We start from the raw sequence: 17,089 nt of genomic DNA, 5'->3' as shown, positions 1-17,089 counted from the left end.
CCGTGGCGGGATTTGAACCCTGGTCCCCAGAGCATTAACTGAGTTTCTGGATTAATAGTCTAGCGATAATACCACTAGACCATCGCCTCCCTTTAGTAAGAATATATAAAATATAAGTGAGTTTATGCATAGTCCATGTTCTTGCATCAATTACATTCTCAAGAGTTAAATCTCCAGACTGCATGCACTCAAAGGTAGGTTCTTCTTTTTCCCGATTGCTGCCTTTATGAAGATGACTGAAATGCCCACAGCATATTAATTTTGCAGTAAGAAATGTACATACCCATGGAAACAAAGATAAAGCCTATTAATTATTCTACCTTTGGGGCCCTCCAGTGTGTCTTCCATTGGTAATTAAGCAATTCAAAATACTCATTAACTTGGTATAGGTCATCATTATTGGCTTTGAAGAGACCCATTAATCTTACTGGGTAACAGGAGAAATGTGTCAACTCTTTATAGTTTGTGCTTTGTGTTAAGGCACTCTTACTGGACATGGTTGAAGCAAGTACAACTTATTGAGCAGTGCATTGACTGAAGAATCATCATGTCTAAGACAGGCCAAGACTTGGCAGAATCAAAGTAAGGTTTATTTATTAGTCACAAGTAGGCTTACATTAACACCGCACTGAAGTTACTGTGAAAATCCCCTCGTTGCCACACTCTGGCGCCTGTTTGGGCACACCGAGGGAGAATTTAGCATGGCCAATGCACCTAACCAGCACTTTTTTTTGGACTGTGGGAGAAAACCGGAACACCCGGAGGAAACCTACACTGACACGGGGAGAATGTGCAAACTCCACATGGACAGTGACCAAGCCAGGAATCGAGCCCAGGTCCCTGGCGCTGTGAGGCAGCAGTGCTAACCACTGTGCCACCCACAAGTGGCACCATTGAGTGTTTTGTGAAAACATGAAGGGCATCACCATACTAGCTATCCACCAGCTGGGTCACCATGTCGGTGCTGAACATATTTTGGCTTTGATCTATAAGGAGACCCACTTGGTGAGGTTTCTCCTGGAGAATGCTATCAGGGATACAGTCATTTATACTGAGCTGCAAGATAGTTGGCTGAACAACCGACCTTTTGTACCAAGCACAACTGAAAAATGATGGATTTTCTAAAATGTGCTGAGTTTAAATGCTTATATCCTTTTGTATTGGAGACAGTTAGCCAAGGACTGTGTCCAAAAAGATGAAAGAACCACATCAGTGCTTGAACTTAAGAAAGCACTTTAAATTCTACCTTCATTTGCAATGAGCAACTCCCCACCAAATTCTTAATTTACATTTAAATGGCCCGACACATGTTGTGCACTGGTTGATGTGGACTACATGCATTATGTAGGAAGTTGAAGAGAACAATTTCACTGGCCAGCTCAAAGGATTAAATATTGCATCGCATCGTGAAAAAAAAGCTTGAAATAAAGTCAGGTACTGTTTATGCTTAACACGGTGTGAAGAAAATTCAAACCTACCAGAAAAGAACAAAGGAAAATGAAAGATACAAAGTAGAAATAGGCAAAATCGTTTCCACATCCATTTCTGTCTATTCCTGAGTCAGGATCACATGGGCTTTGGCTCAGACACGCCAACATAATTTCATGCCAGGCTTCTCCAGTGGCACTCCTGCAATCAAAAGATATGTTTGAAGTTTCATTAATACATTCTAACTCCTTATTTTTACTTTCAACAAAGCTAAGCACGTCATTTTTAAAAATCAAACAAACAATAAAGTAGCAACCAATTATCACCCAGCTCCACCAAGTAACATTAATTATAACAGTGGACATTCATATCACACTTTAGGAACGACATCAAGGCCTTGCAAAGTTCAAAGTTTATTTATTAGTGTCACAAGTAGGCTTACATTAACACTGCAATGAAGTTACTGTGAAAATCCCCTAGTCGGTATACTCCAGTGCCTGTTCGGGTACACTGAGGGAGAATTTAGCATGGCCAATCCACCTAACCAGCACGTCATTTGGACTGTGGGAGGAAACCGGAGCACCCGGAGGAAACCCACACAGTCACGGGGAGAACGTGCCGACAGTGACCCAAGCCAGGAATTGAACCCAGGTCCCTGGCACTATGAGGCAGCAGTGCTAACCACTGCGCCACCGTGCCGCCTCTAGTTCTGGAGAGGGTACTGAAGAGGTTGAGCAGAATTCAACCATAGATGAGGGGTGTTAGTTATGGGGAGAGATTGAAGAAGCTGGGATTGTTCTTTTTGGAGCAGGGAAGATTGCGCGTTATTGAAAATTATGAGAGGTTTGTGGGAGCAATTCAGAAGAAATGGTTTCCTCCAGCATGCAGTCAGAGCAAGTAGCATTCACATCAGACAAGTGCCAGGCAATGACCATCTCCAATGAAAGACAATTTAACCATCGCCCCTTGACATTACCATTGCTGAATCCCCCCATATCAACATCCTGGGGGTCACCATTGGCCAGAAACTGAACTGGACTAGACATATAAATACTGTGGCTACAAGAGCAGGTCAGAGGCTAGGAATCCTGCAGTGCGTAACTCACCATCTACAAGGTACAAGTCAGAAGTGCAATGGAATATGACTAGATGAGTGCAGCTCCAATAACACTCAAGAAGCCCAACACCATCAAGACAAAGCAGCCTGCTTGATTGGCACCTCTTCCACAAACACTCACCCCCTCCACTACCGACAAACAGTAGCAGCCATGTGTACCATCTACAAGATGCACTGCAGGAACTCACCAATGCTCCTTAGGCAACATCTTCCAAACCCAATACCATCACCATCTGGAATAACAAGGGCAGCAGATATTTGGGAACACCATCACATGGAAGTTTCCCCTCCAAGTCACTCACCATCCTGACTTGGAAATACATCGCCGCTCCTTCACTGTTACTGGGTCAAAATTATGAACTCCCTCCCTAACAGTGCTATGGCTATACCTACACCACAGGGACTGCAGCAGTTCAAGAAGGCAGCTCACCACCACCTTCTCAAGGGCAATTAGTAATGGGCAATAAATGGTGGTTTGGCCAGTGACGTCCACAATGAATTTTTAAAGAAATGTAAAAATTGGTTTTAAATAATTGACAACAGAATTATTTGGGGAGCTGTGGGGTGAGTGGGACGAGGAGAATTATTTTTCCACACAGATGGTTGTTAAGATCTGGAATTCATCACCTAAAACGATGGTGGAAGTGAATTCAATCAGAACTTTCAACAGGTAATGGGACTTAAAGACAATAATTTGCAGGGCTACAATGAAAAAGAGGGGTGCAGAACTAAACTGGACAATCCATTCAAACATCCAGCATTGCCACAATGAGCTAAATAACATCATTCTGTGCTGGAAGAGTCTATATGTTTGGATACAAAAGTTATTGAGTGGCATTAAAACAATTTGCGTACCTATGACTTATTGAAGTTTGAAGCAGTAATTCTCACCGAGATAACCGAGCAGCCATAAAGGTGCAACAATTGGCTTCAACATCCCTGGGATAGAAGCAGTAAATGTCAGCCAAATTCCTTACTCCTGATTGCTGTTTGCTGGGAGGTGGATTCCATACGAAAGCTGAGTTGTGCCCAGCTGTATTGGATTCCACAGCAAAACAGATGATTCAAAATCCCACAGCCTCACATTTCGAATGTGCTCTTCGTATGGTTGACTGTGGATGAACATGAGTTTGAACCTTCAGAAGAGGAGGAGGAAAGAGGTGGGCGGCACGGTGGCACAGTGGTTAGCACTGCTGCTTCACAGCATCAGCCACCCGGGTTCAATTCCAGCCTTGGGTGACTTTCTGTGTGGAGTTTGCACGTTCTCCCCGTGTCTGCGTGGGTTTCCTCCGGGTGCTCCGGTTTCCTCCCACATTCCAAAGATATGCGGGTTAGGTGGATTTGCCATGATAAATTTCCCCTTAGTGTCAGGGGGATTAGCAGGGTAAATACCTGAGGATAGGGCCTGGGTGGGATTGTTGTCAGTGCAGGCTCAATGGGCTGAATGGCCTCCCTCTGCACTGTAGGGATTCTATTCTACGATTCTACAAAAATTAGCAAGTAAATTGCTGTTAGATGCTATGTAAAGTCATTATGCAACCAAGCATTGCGATTGGGACATTGGTGCTTCAGACGCAATGACAGTGAAAGGCAGCCCCTTCCGTAGCTCCACTGGTAAAATATCCAATTGCAAATACAAGATTGTAGGATTCAATAACTGGAATTTGGAGCCTGATTCTTTTTTTTTCATTTTACATAACCTAAAGAGAATGTAAATCGAGCCCAGGAGCAATGATTAGAAAGACAACTATTTCTATCACTTTTCATATCGGGACATCTCAGAGGATTAAGTAATGAAACGTATTTCAGAGTTGTGTGAAAGCAGGGTTTTCAGCTGGCTTGCACTAATTAAAGATATGGCGGAACAGCCTCCTTCACAGCAACAAGAGGATCTAAATAATGTTTCGGGCAATCACAAATTCAAGTGGAAGGTTTCATTCCTCCCTGTTCGCCTTCTGTCAGATCTGGCACCAAGTCTCAGTTCAATTACGCCTGTCTTTCTGCAGCCTCATAAATATTCTACCAGCTGCATTTGGTGTCTTGATCTGTCAGGAGCAGCCAGAGCCAACATTATTTTGCACTGTACATTTTCTGAATCCACTATTTGAATTGCTAAACACAACTTTGCTGAAAGGAAGCATCAAGTGTTGTTTTCCTGTCCATCCAGCATCCAATCCATCTGGTCTCCTGCCAAAGCTGTCTCTCTCAACTCTTGTGAAAGCCCCACCTCACACGTCAATCCGAACAATACAGTTGCTCACTCTCAAAGGAAAAAAAAAGGAAGGATATTTTTTGGTTCGCTTTGAATCCCAATCATCTTTTCAGAGAACCTCCTTAAACTCTTTCCTTCTATTGAATCCTTTGCATTGGTGTTAGATTTGAGTGCCAATATCTTTTTCAAAGCCTGCACTGTCTGGACTGCAGGAAGTGTGCTGAATCTAATCATAATTCTTTCCAGCTGGAGGCAGTGGTATTGTCACTGGACTAGTAAGCCAGAGACCCAGGGCAAGGCTCTTCGGTCTCCCTCCGGCATGTTTCTTGTGGAGAGAGAAGGCACACCGTTAGCCAGCGGTGGGATCCTTTGGTCACACTGCTGTCAGTGGGATTTCCCATTGACTCCACCCCATACTGCCGGAAACCCGCAGCAGTGGTGCGCTGTCGGCAGGCCAGAAGATCCCGCCAGTGCGAACAACTGGAAATTTTTGTTTATTCATTCACCGGATGTGAGCTTTGCTGGCCGGCCAGCACTTATTTCCCATCCCTAGTTGCCCGAGGGCAGTTGAGGGTCAACCACATTGCTGTGGCTCTTGGAGTCACATGTAGGCCAGACCAGGTAGAGACAGCAGATTTCCTTCCTTAAAGGATATTACTGAACCAGATGGGTTCACTAAAGGGATAGGCGCTGATGACACAGGGCACAATTTCAAAATTTTCAATTGACACAAAATTTGGAAGTGTTGCGAAATGTGAGAGGGATGGTGATAAACTCCAAGGGACAGAGGCAGGCTGTTGAAACGGGAAGACTAAAGTTAATGTAGAAAATTGTGAAATGATACGTTTTGGTAGAGGGCGGCATGGTGGCACAGTGGTTAGCACTTCTGCCTCACAGTGCCAGGGACCCGGGTTCGATTCCGGCCTCGGGTTACTGTCTATGGTGGAGTTTGCACATTCTCCCCGCGTCTGCGTGAGGGGCTGAGAGAGCAAAGGAACCTGAGAATACATGTGTACAAATCAATGAAGCAGGAAGGACTACTTGAGAAAGTGATTAATGAAGCACACCGCATCCTGGGCTTTATAAATAGCGGCGTTCAGTATGAAGTGAACCTTTGTACATTTGTTCAACTGCAACTCGAGTTCTGGATGCCAAACTTCAGGAAGGATGTGAAGACATTGGAGAAGGTGCAGAAACGAATTAAGAGAATGGTTCCTGAGGGATGATTGACTTCAGTTACATGGGTAGGGGTGGCATGATGGCACAGTGGTTAGCACTGCTGCCTCACAGCGCCAGGGACCTGGGTTCAATTCCCATCTTATGTTCTCCACATGTTTGCGTGGGTTTCCTTCGGGTGCTCCAGTTTCCTCCCACAGTCTGAAAGACGTGCTAGTTAGGTGTATTGGCCACGCTAAATTCTCCCTCAGTGTACCCGAACAGGTGCCGGAGAGTGGCAACGAGGGGATTTTCACAGTAAACTCATTGCAGTGTTAATGTAAGCCCACTCGTGACACTAATAAATAAACTTAAACTTAGATGGAGCTGGGGCTGTTCTCATTAGAGAAGAGAAGACTAGGAGGAGATTTGATTGAGGTGTTCAAAATCAAGAAGGGTCTGGACAGAATTGATAGGGAGAAACTGTTCCTATTGGCAGAAGGGTTGCCAAGCAGAGTACACCACTTTAAAGTGATTGGTCAACGAACAAAAGGCAACATAAGTGTAAGCTTTTTTATGCAGTGAATAAATTGAATCTGGAATTCATTTCTCGAGAGTGTGGAGAAGATTCAATCATGGCTTTGAAGAGCAAATTGGATAATTAGCTAAATAGAAGTTTATTTCTTTTTTTATTAGTGTCACAAGTAAGACTTACATTAACACTGCAATGAAGTTACTGTGAAACTCTCCTAGTTGCCACACTCCGGCGCCTGTTCGGGTACACTGAGGGAGAATTTTATCATGGCCAATGCATTTAACCAGCACGTCTTTCGGACTGTGGGAGGAAACCGCAGCACCTGGAGGAAACCCACGCAGACACGGGGAGAACGTGCAGACTTCACACAGACAGTGACACAAGCCAGGATTCGAACCTGGGTCCCTGGCACTGTGATGCAGCAGTGCTAACCACTGTGCCACCGTGCCGCCCCAAAGAAATGCAGGGTGATTGAGAACTAGTAAGGGAGTGGGACGAATTGAGCTGCTCGTGCAGAGTTGGTATGGGGACAAGGGACAGAATGCTCCTGTTCTTCCCATTCGATGATTCAAAATGGTCTTCCTCTAAATTAATGGATGTGGTTATCTGGTTTCCTTCCAAATTACTTTTCTGTGAAACAAGGAGTGGCTTATCATTTGACTGTTATTCCATTAATTTAGGATTTCTGGGGCAGCACGGTGGCTCTGTGGTTAGCTCTGCTGCCTCACAGGAACCCGGGTTCAATTCTGGCCTTGGGGGGATTCTGTGTGTGGAGTTTGCATGTTCGCCCCGTGTCTGTGTGGGTTTCCTCCGGGTGCTCCAGTTTCCTCTCACACTCCAAATATGTGCAGGTTAAGTTGAATGGCCATGCTAAATTGCCCCTTACTGTCAGGGAAACAAGCAGGGTAAATGCGGGGATCGGGCCTGGGTGGGATTGTTGTCGTTGCAGGCTCGATGGGCCGAATGGCCTCCTTCTGCACTGTAGGGAATCCCTATGTCTCCGATCTCTCTCCCACTCTGTCACTTTTTTGAACCACTGACTCCGACACACCACCCAATTCTATGCCCTCTCAATCCAATGCTGGAAACCTTCATAGAATCCCTACAGAGCAGAAGGAGGCCATTTGGCCCATCGAGTCTGCACCGACCACAATACCCCCAGGCCCTATTCCCGTAACCCCACATATTTACCCTGCTAACCCCCCTCACACTAGAGTCAATTTAGCACGGCCAATCAACCTAACCAGCACATCTTTGCAGCGTGGGAGGAAACCCACACAAACAAGGGAAGAATGTGTAAACTCCACACAGACAGTGACCCGAGGCTAGAATTGAACCCGGGTCCCTGGCTCTGTGAGGCAGCAGTGCTAGCCACTGTGCCACCGTGCCCCCCATTATATCATATCCCCTTCCCTGCCTTCAATTAAAAATCACATTTCTTTTAGTTCTCCAAGATACAATTTCTTCATAATCCTCTCAAATCAAAGTGACAGCTACCAATTCTGATTTGTTCGCCAGGTTACACACTGACTTCACTATCTCTTTTGACTGAAAAGGAACAGGCCTCCTGCTCTCTCGCTCACTCCTCGCTGCATCCCACTGTGTTGACATCAGGATTCACTGTGTTCTTCTGCTCAAACACATTCTTTATCAGAAGCTCAAAACCATGGATGTCCAGGCCTCCCCTGAAGTTCCATTCTTCTCGCATTTTTCAGTATTTAAAAATTAAAACACTATCACCGGAATTTCCTGGCCGTTCACGCCAGCGGGATTCTCCGTCCCGCTGCAGTTGCAGTAAATGGAGATTTGGCTAAGCACCGAATTCTCCGTCCTCGCTTACAGCGGCGGCAGGGCTTGAATGGCCGGAAAATTCCGGCCCATATCTTGACCTCCTTGGTCTCTTTAAATCTTATCAGTTTCTGTGATGGTCTATACTTCAGGCCTTGGACTCCCAATTTTTAAAAAATCGAGAACACTTCCTATGTAATATAGAATCCCTACAGTGCAGAAGGAGGCCATTTGGCCCATCGGGTCTGCACTGACAACAATCCCACCCAGGCCCTATCCCCGTAACCCCACATATTTACCCTGCTAATCCCTCTAACCTGAGCATTCCGGGACACTAAGGGGCAATTTATCATGGCCAATGCACCTAACCTGCATATCTTTGGACTGTGGGAGGAAACTGGAGCACCCGGAGGAAACCCAAGCAGACATGGGAAAATGTGCAAACTCCACACACACAGTGACCCAAGCCAGGAATTGAACCCAGGTCCCTGGAGCTCTGAGACAGCAGTGCTAATCACTGTGCCACCGTGCCGCCCCCACTGTGCCACCATGCCACCCAGTAGTCATTGCATTGACAAAGTAATGCTCAGTGCTTTCAGATATTGAAATCCATGGCCTGGAATGAAAAGATTGAGAAAAGCTTTAAGGAAATTCAGGGCCTATGTTATTGAAGCAGTTCATTTAATTCAGTCCTGGAACTAATTACGTCACAACAATTGCCACTGTAGCCACAGCTAATGTCCTAGATGGATCACTTTGCATAGAAAACCTTTTTTTCTTTTAAACATTGTTTTACCTGAATAAGAGAATTAGGGCTTGCAAGAAGGTCCGAAAATTGTTGTGGCGGTTAATCGCACCATCATCGTCTAGCTCAATGTTGCCAAATACCTTGAAAAGGGAAAAAATGTAAGTGTGTTCAATTTAGTTCTTCATAGCATTAACTCTTTGGATAATATTTGATACACCAATAGTTTGTGGAAGGAATCGATGAAAAAGGCCCATACTTTATTGTTTAACATAGAACATAGAACATTACAGCGCAGAACAGGCCCTTCGGCCCACGATGTTGCACCGACCAGTTAAAAAAAAAACTGTGACCCTCCAACCTAAACCAATTTCTTTTCGTCCATGAACCTATCTACGGATCTCTTAAACGCCCCCAAACTAGGCGCATTTACTACTGATGCTGGCAGGGCATTCCAATCCCTCACCACCCTCTGGGTAAAGAACCTACCCCTGACATCGGTTCTATAACTACCCCCCCTCAATTTAAAGCCATGCCCCCTCGTGCTGGATTTCTCCATCAGAGGAAAAAGGCTATCACTATCCACCCTATCTAAACCTCTAATCATCTTATATGTTTCAATAAGATCCCCTCTTAGCCGCCGCCTTTCCAGCGAAAACAATCCTAAATCCCTCAGCCTCTCCTCATAGGATCTCCCCTCCATACCAGGCAACATCCTGGTAAACCTCCTCTGCACCCTCTCCAAAGCCTCCACATCCTTCCTGTAATGTGGGGACCAGAACTGCACACAGTACTCCAAGTGCGGCCGCACCAGAGTTGTGTACAGTTGCAACATAACGCTACGACTCCTAAATTCAATCCCCCTACCAATAAACGCCAAGACACCATATGCCTTCTTAACAACCTTATCTACTTGATTCCCAACTTTCAGGGATCTATGCACACATACACCTAGATCCCTCTGCTCCTCCACACTATTCAAAGTCCTCCCGTTAGCCCTATACTCAACACATCTGTTATTCCTACCAAAGTGAATTACCTCACACTTCTCCGCATTAAACTCCATCCGCCACCTCTCGGCCCAACATGAATGGATTTTAGAACAATTTGGAAATGATTTTGAATGATGAAACTGATTTCACTTCATTAGTTTAATTACAAAATTACCATTAAACACAACAATTAATATGCAGAATAAGTTTATATCCAAGTATAATATAAAACTGAAAACATGAATGTGCAACATCTTATTAAGTCAACAAATACACTTAAATGGCAAAATATACTTTAATTTCATGGACCTGATTTAGCATCTTTTCCATGAATCACAATTAAACTTTATTTATTAGTGTCACAAGTGGGCTTACATTAACACTGCAATGAAGTTACTGTGAAAATCCCCTAGTCGCCACACTCCGGCACCTGTTCGGGTACACTGAGGGAGAATTTAGCACGGCCAATGCTCCTAACCAGCACGTCTTTCGGATTGTGGGAGGAATCCGGAGCATCCAGAGGAAACTCACGCAGACATGGGGAGAACATGCAGATTCCACATAGACAATGACCCGAGCTGGGAATCGAACCTGGGTGCCTGGTGCTGTGAGACAGCAATGCGAATCACTGTGCTGCCCATCAGTAATGATTGGCTGGAATTCTCCGGTCTCTCAAGCCCCGCTACTGCTGCCAGCAAGAATGGTGAATTTGGCGCTCAGCCAAACCTCTATTCACTGCAGAGACCAGAGAATCCCAGCCACAGACAAGGTGGGAGAATTCTGGCCGTTATATCTGGAATCTGAATGATGAACCACTTCAGATAGGGAAGAACTAATGTTGTACTGAACCAACAAAATCATAGCAAAGGAGTATCTTCTTTCAGGGTGAAAGATGTGTTATAAACCTTTGAGACTTCTCTTTCTGCAATGGGAAGGTTTTACAGGCAAAACAAGTATCTTTACTCGACTGAAATCAAGTTTGTGTGTGTTTTGACACATACACTCCTGACTGGAAAAGTCACTGAAATTCCTGAGCTAATGTGGGCATGCAGGGAGTTATGCCCTCTCTAAAATATCTGGATGGATTTATTTGGGGATTTCTGTTTTCTACGGTTGAATTGTTAAACCAAGCTACATTCAAGATGGCGCCAGAGTGAGGCGACTTCTTACAAGCTGTGTCCAGCATACCTTCTAATTCTATCTTTTACTCTTGTTCTATGCTTCTAAAGTTTCATTCTAACTCTTTTCCTACCTCGCGTTAAGTTGATCTTTTCTACACCTTAGCTATGACTGTTACACTGCATTCTGCACTCTCTCGTTTCCTTCTCTATGAACGGTATGCTTTGTCTGTATAGCACGCAAGAAACAATACTTTTCACTGTATATTCATACATGTGACAACAATAAATCAAATCAAGATTTCTGATCAATAAGGGAATTAAGGGTTATGGGGAGCGGGCGGGTAAGTGGAACTAAACCACGATCAGATTAGCCATGATCTTATTGAATGGCGGGGCAGGCTCGAGGGGCTAGATGGCCTACTCCTGCTCCTATTTCTTATGTTCTTATGTTCAAATCTGTCTGTTCAGGTGGACTGACAAAAAGAAGTGTCCATGAGTTCAGTCAGTGTCAACCAACACCACTGAAACAGATTAACTGGCAATTTCTCTCATTGCTATTTGAAGGGCCCAACTCATGCACACACTGGCTGTCATGTTTGTAACAGTAATAAAATATTAAAAATAATGCATTTATTTTTTAAGTGTTTTGGGACACTCTGAGGATGCAAATTATGCCAAATAAATGCAAATGCTGTTTTTTTTTAAAGATTTCTTCTGATGAAAGTTCCTGTACACTTTGTAATGAACTAGAATGCACCACTCAGCTGGTTGGTACTGAACATTTGGCTGATGAGTGACAAGGACACAGTTAATCAAGTATGTAATAATTACCCTTATACACTGCATTCTCATTGCCAAAAGGTGGAGTTATGGATAGTGTAGAAGGCTGTCAGAGGATACAGCAGGATATAGATCAGTTGCAGATATGGGCGGAGAAATGGCAGATGGAGTTTAATCCGGGCAAGTGTGAGGTGCTGCACTTTGGGAGATTAAATGTTAAGGGTAAGTATACAATTAATGGCAGGACCCTCAACAGCACTGATGTACAAAGGGATCTTGGGGTTCAAGTTCATAGCTCCCTGAAAATAGCCACAGAAGTAGATAGGGTGGTAAAGAAGGTGTATGGCATGCGTGCCTTTGTTGGCTGGGGCATTGAGCACAAGAGTCAGGATGTCATGTTGCAGCTTTATAAAACTTTGGTTAGGCCACACTTAGAGTATTGTGTTCAATTCTGATCACCACATTACAGGAAGGATGTGGACGCTTTGGAGAGGGTGCAGAAGAGGTTTACCAGGATGCTACCTGGATTAGAGAGTATGAGCTATAAGGAGAGGCTGGACAAACTAGGGTTGTTTTCTCTGGAGCGGCGGAGGCTGAGAGGAAACCTGACAGAAGTCTATAAAATTATGAGAGGCATCGATAGGGTTGACAGTCAGAATCTCTTTCCAAGAGTTGAAATGTCTAATACCAGGGGGCATGCACTTAAGGTGAGAGGGGGAAAGTTCAAAAGAGATGTGAGGGCAAGTTTTTTACACAGATAGTGATAGGTATCTGGAACTCCTCAATGGAATTCTTTGATTAGTAGAGATGACCAAGGAGAACAAGTGGATGTGGTTTATTTAGACTTTCAGAAGACTTTCAACAAGGTCTCACATAACAGACTACTAACTACGTAAAGTTAAAGCACATGGGATTGCAGGTAATGTCTTGAGATGGATTGAAAGCTGGTTAGCGGATCGGAAGCAAAGAGTTGGCACAAATGGGTCCTTCTCTGATGGGCAGTCAATGACTAGTGGGGTTCCGCAGGCATCTGTGCTCGGACCCCAACTGTTCACATTATATATTAATGATGTGGAAGAGGGAACTGAATGTATTATCTCCAAATTTGCAGATGATAAAAAGTTGTATGGGAGGGTGAGCTGTGAGAAGGATGCAGAGATGCTTCACTGTGATTTGGACAGGCTGAGTGTGTGGGAATATTCATGCCAGATGCAGTATAATGTGGATAAGTGTGAGGTTATCCACTTTGGTAACAATAATAGGAAGACAGACTGTTACTTGAATGGGTGTAAATTGAGAAAGGAGGATACTCAGCGAGACCTCGTGCATCAGTCACTGAAAGTAAGCGTGCAGGTACAGCAGGCATAAAGAAGGCAAATAGGATGTTGGCCTTCAGAGCGAGAAGATTTGAGTATAGGGATAGGGATGTGTTGCTACAATTGTACAGGGCATTGGTGAGGCCACACCTGGAGTATTGTGTGCAGTTGTGTTGTCCTTATCTGAGAAAGGACGTCTTTGCTAGAGAGGGAGTACAGCAAAGGTTTACCAGGCTGATTCCTGGGATGGCAGGTCTGTCATATGAGAAGAGATTGAGTCGGTTAAGATTATATTCGCTGGAGTTTAGAAGAGTGAGAGGTGATCTCATAGAAACTTATAAAATTCTAACAGGGTTAGACGGGGTAGATTCAGAAAGAATGTTCCCGATGGTGGGGGAGACCAGAACTAGAAGTCATAGTTTGAGGATAAGGGGGTAAACCTTTTAGAACTGAGGTGAAGAGAAATATTTTCACCCAGAGGATGGTGAATTTGTGGAATTCACTACTACAGAATGTAGATGAGACCAAATCGTTGTCTGATTTCAAGAAGAAATTGGATATATCTCTTGGGGCTAAAGGGATGAAGAGATGGGGGCGGGGGGAAGGGGGATCAGGACATTGAATTCGATGATCAGCCATGATTAAAATGAATGGTGGAGCAGTCTTGAAGGGCCGAATGGCCTACTCCTGCTTCTTGTTTCTTAGGGCGGAATTTTACTGGCTCGCCCCATCGATGGACGGAGTGAGCCGGTAAAATTGCACAAGAGCCGAGAAATCAGGATCACGCCCAACTTCTTGGCTCTCGTGCTTTTATGAGAGCCAGATTTCCGGCAAGGTCAGTCTCTCACCGGAAATGGGCAAGAGACTGAGTAATTTATTTAAATAGATTTAAATTTGAATTTCCATGTGTTTCGCGAGCCCAGTTTTCAATTGTCCGGGCTCGCTTGTCTTGATGGCTTTGCCCGGAAAGGTTCTCTCTGGCGAGGAAAATGCCTGCTCCCCACGAACGGGGAACAGTCACGGGGGCACAGCCTTAGAATAAAAGGGAGTCACTTTAGAACAGAGATGAGGAGAAATTTCTTCAGCCAGAGAGTGGTAGGTCTGTGGAATTCATTGCCACAGAGGGCTGTGGAGGCCGAGACGTTGAGCGTCTTCAAGACAGAAATTGATAAATTCTTGATTTCTCGAGGAATTAAGGGCTATGGGGAGAGAGCGGGTAAATGGAGTTGAAATCAACCATGATTGAATGGTGGAGTGGACTCGATGGGCCGAATGGCCTTACTTCCGCTCCTATGTCTTATGGTCTTATGGCCTCGCTGGTAGAACCAGAGCCATTGAGACCCCCAGGGAGGCCAAGGGCAAAGGGGGGGGGGGGGGCTGCCTTTTGGGCAGTGCCAGCCTGGCACCTTGCTACTGCCAGCCTGGCATCTGGGCAATGCCGAGCAGGCACCTTGGCACTGCCCACTGGGCAGTGCTAATGAAAAACTATGGGGGCAAGGCCGTTGGGGGTGGGGCCTATGTGGGGCAAGGCCTATGAGTGGCTTTGGAGGCAGGGCCCGAAGGGGGCAGGGCATGAAGGGGGAAGCAGGGTCCGCTGACACTCTGCAGCAGGAGCGGATCGGGGGTGGAGGGGGTGGCACGATTGGTCTGGGTGGTGGGGGGGCCGTCAGGGGCTAGATGTGTGTGCGTTGTGGGGCTTGCGAACTGCTGCAGGCCCTCGCGATTGTGGTTGGGGGGGGTGCTGTTATTGAGGCTGCCTGCAGCAGCAGGGGCCTGACAGCTCGCTATTTGTCTGTCAGTCCCCTGCTGCTGTTATTGAGCATTTGCAGAAGCAGAGGTCTGCACATGCACAGTAGCTCCCTCTATAGGCTAGCTGGAGAATTAACGCCAGCCCACCGCCTGCAGTTGTTGGAAACAGTCTAGACCATTTTTTCAATGACAAAGTGCAGAAGATTGGGCATGAAAACTCGCCCAAAAACAGATCAGGAACTCTTCCACTTTCATACTAGCTGGACACTTAGAATCATTCTCCTAAAATTCCACCCTATATTTCTATGGAACGTGCTACCAGGGGTGGTGGTGGAGGCAGATATGTTAGTGGTGTTTAAGGGGTTTTTAGATAAGCACATGAATATGCAAGAAAGAGAGGGATATGGACCAAGGGCAAGCAGAAGGGATTAATTTAAGTTGGCATCATGTTACAGAATCATTGAAACATACAGTGCAGGAGGAGGCCATTTGCACCGACCACAATCGCACCCAGACTCCACCCCCACAACCCCATAACCCAATGCATTTACCCTAGCTAGTCCCCCTGACACCAAAGGGCAATTTAGCATGGCCAATCCACCTAACCCGCACATCTTTGGACTGTGGGAGGAAACCAGAGCACCCGGAGAAAACCCACGGAGACACGGGGAGAATGTGCAAACTCCACACTGACAGTGACCCAATCTGGGAGTTGAACCCAGGTCCCTGGAACTGTGAGGCGGCAGTGCTAACCACTGTGCCACCGTGTCGCCCAACATTGTGGACCAAAGGGCCCGTTCCTGTGCTATACTGTTCTATGTCTGACCAATTGAAATAAGCACCTGTACTTTTATACATTGGTTAATTTGAAGAATTAATGTTGAATCAAGCTACAGAAAGAATCCTTCCTAGTCTTTAAACAATACCATTGGATTTTCAACACTCATCTCATCCATTAAAAGAGACACACGCATCATGTAAACTCTAACTGGGACAACACTGCAGTACTTTGCTTCATTTATATAAGAACTAGGAGCGGGAGTAGGTCATCTGGCCCCTCGAGCCTGCTCTGCATTCAATAAGATCATGGCTGATCTTTTTGTGGACTCAGCTCCACTTACCCGCCCGCTCACCATAACCCTTAATTCCTTTACTGTTCAAAAATGTATCTATCCTTGCCTTAAAAACATTCAATGAGGTAGCCTCAACTGCTTCACTGGGCAGGGAATTTCACAGATTCACAACCCTTAATCAAGTAGTTTGAGCTAGTAGTCTAGATCAGCCAAACCTCGGAGTGGAATTCTTTTGCACAACCTTAGGACCCAGAGGGACAGCGAGAGCAACCAACTTTTACTGCCAACTTCACAGTATTTAAATATTTATTGCCCACTGTAAATTGGACATACATTTCTAAATTTTAAAATATGTTTTGCATTTTATTTTCAAGCCTTTTATCAAATAGTTCCCCCGATTAGGAGAAAGCCACTGTGCCAACCAATTAACATGCAATCTGGACAACAGGGCGATTAACTTTACTTCACATTTCCAGAGGTGTGACAGTTCGTGATCGGCTGCCCTTCAGCATATATTAGATCAGAGCTTTTTTCTTGTAACATTAGCTGCACTGACCTGCATTCCAATAATGGCATAGATGAAAAATAACATGGCAATCAGGAGGCAGACATACGGTAATGCCTGCAAAAGAAACACAAAGTTAGGCAACACTGAAAAACCGATACGACAATCAACATCATAGGAAACATTTAGAAATTCATTAAATACAAGTTTTTAAAATGTATTTATTAGTGTGACAAGTCGGCTTACATTAACACTGCAATGAAGTTACTGTGAAAATCCCCCAGTCACCACACTCCGACGCCTGTCCGGATACACTGAGGGAGAATTTAGCATGGCACCTAATAAGCATGTCTTTCAGACAATGGGAGCACCTGGAGGAAGCCCACACAGACACGGGGAGAACATGCAGTCTCTGCACAAACAGTGACCCAATCGAACCTGGGTCCCTGGCGCTGTGAGGCAGCAGTGCTAGCCACTGTGCCACCATGCTGCCCAAGATGCTGCATCTTTATGTTAATATTCTGCTTTTTGTCCTCATTAAACAAGTTGGTTAGGTATTCTAGTATGTTTGAA

At 45.1% G+C, this 17,089-nt stretch overlaps 1 protein-coding gene across 1 annotated transcript in view; it reads right to left on the bottom strand.

Annotated features, from left to right (window-relative positions):
* The window catches only part of cacna1ba (calcium channel, voltage-dependent, N type, alpha 1B subunit, a), a 664,407-nt gene that overhangs the window by 71,627 nt on the left and 575,691 nt on the right, over positions 1-17,089 (bottom strand). The window contains exons 33-35 of the mRNA XM_078227596.1: positions 16,568-16,633; positions 9,032-9,123; positions 1,479-1,629 (exon numbers count right to left, since the gene is read on the bottom strand). Coding sequence (XP_078083722.1) covers positions 1,479-1,629; positions 9,032-9,123; positions 16,568-16,633 — 309 coding nt within the window. The remainder of the gene's footprint in view (positions 1-1,478; positions 1,630-9,031; positions 9,124-16,567; positions 16,634-17,089) is intronic.

Source organism: Mustelus asterias, chromosome 13, assembly GCF_964213995.1.
Source record: "Mustelus asterias chromosome 13, sMusAst1.hap1.1, whole genome shotgun sequence".
In the NCBI taxonomy this organism is placed as follows: Eukaryota; Metazoa; Chordata; class Chondrichthyes; order Carcharhiniformes; family Triakidae; genus Mustelus; species Mustelus asterias.
Note: the sequence above shows the minus strand (reverse complement) of the source record. Positions and strands in the feature narration are given on the sequence as shown.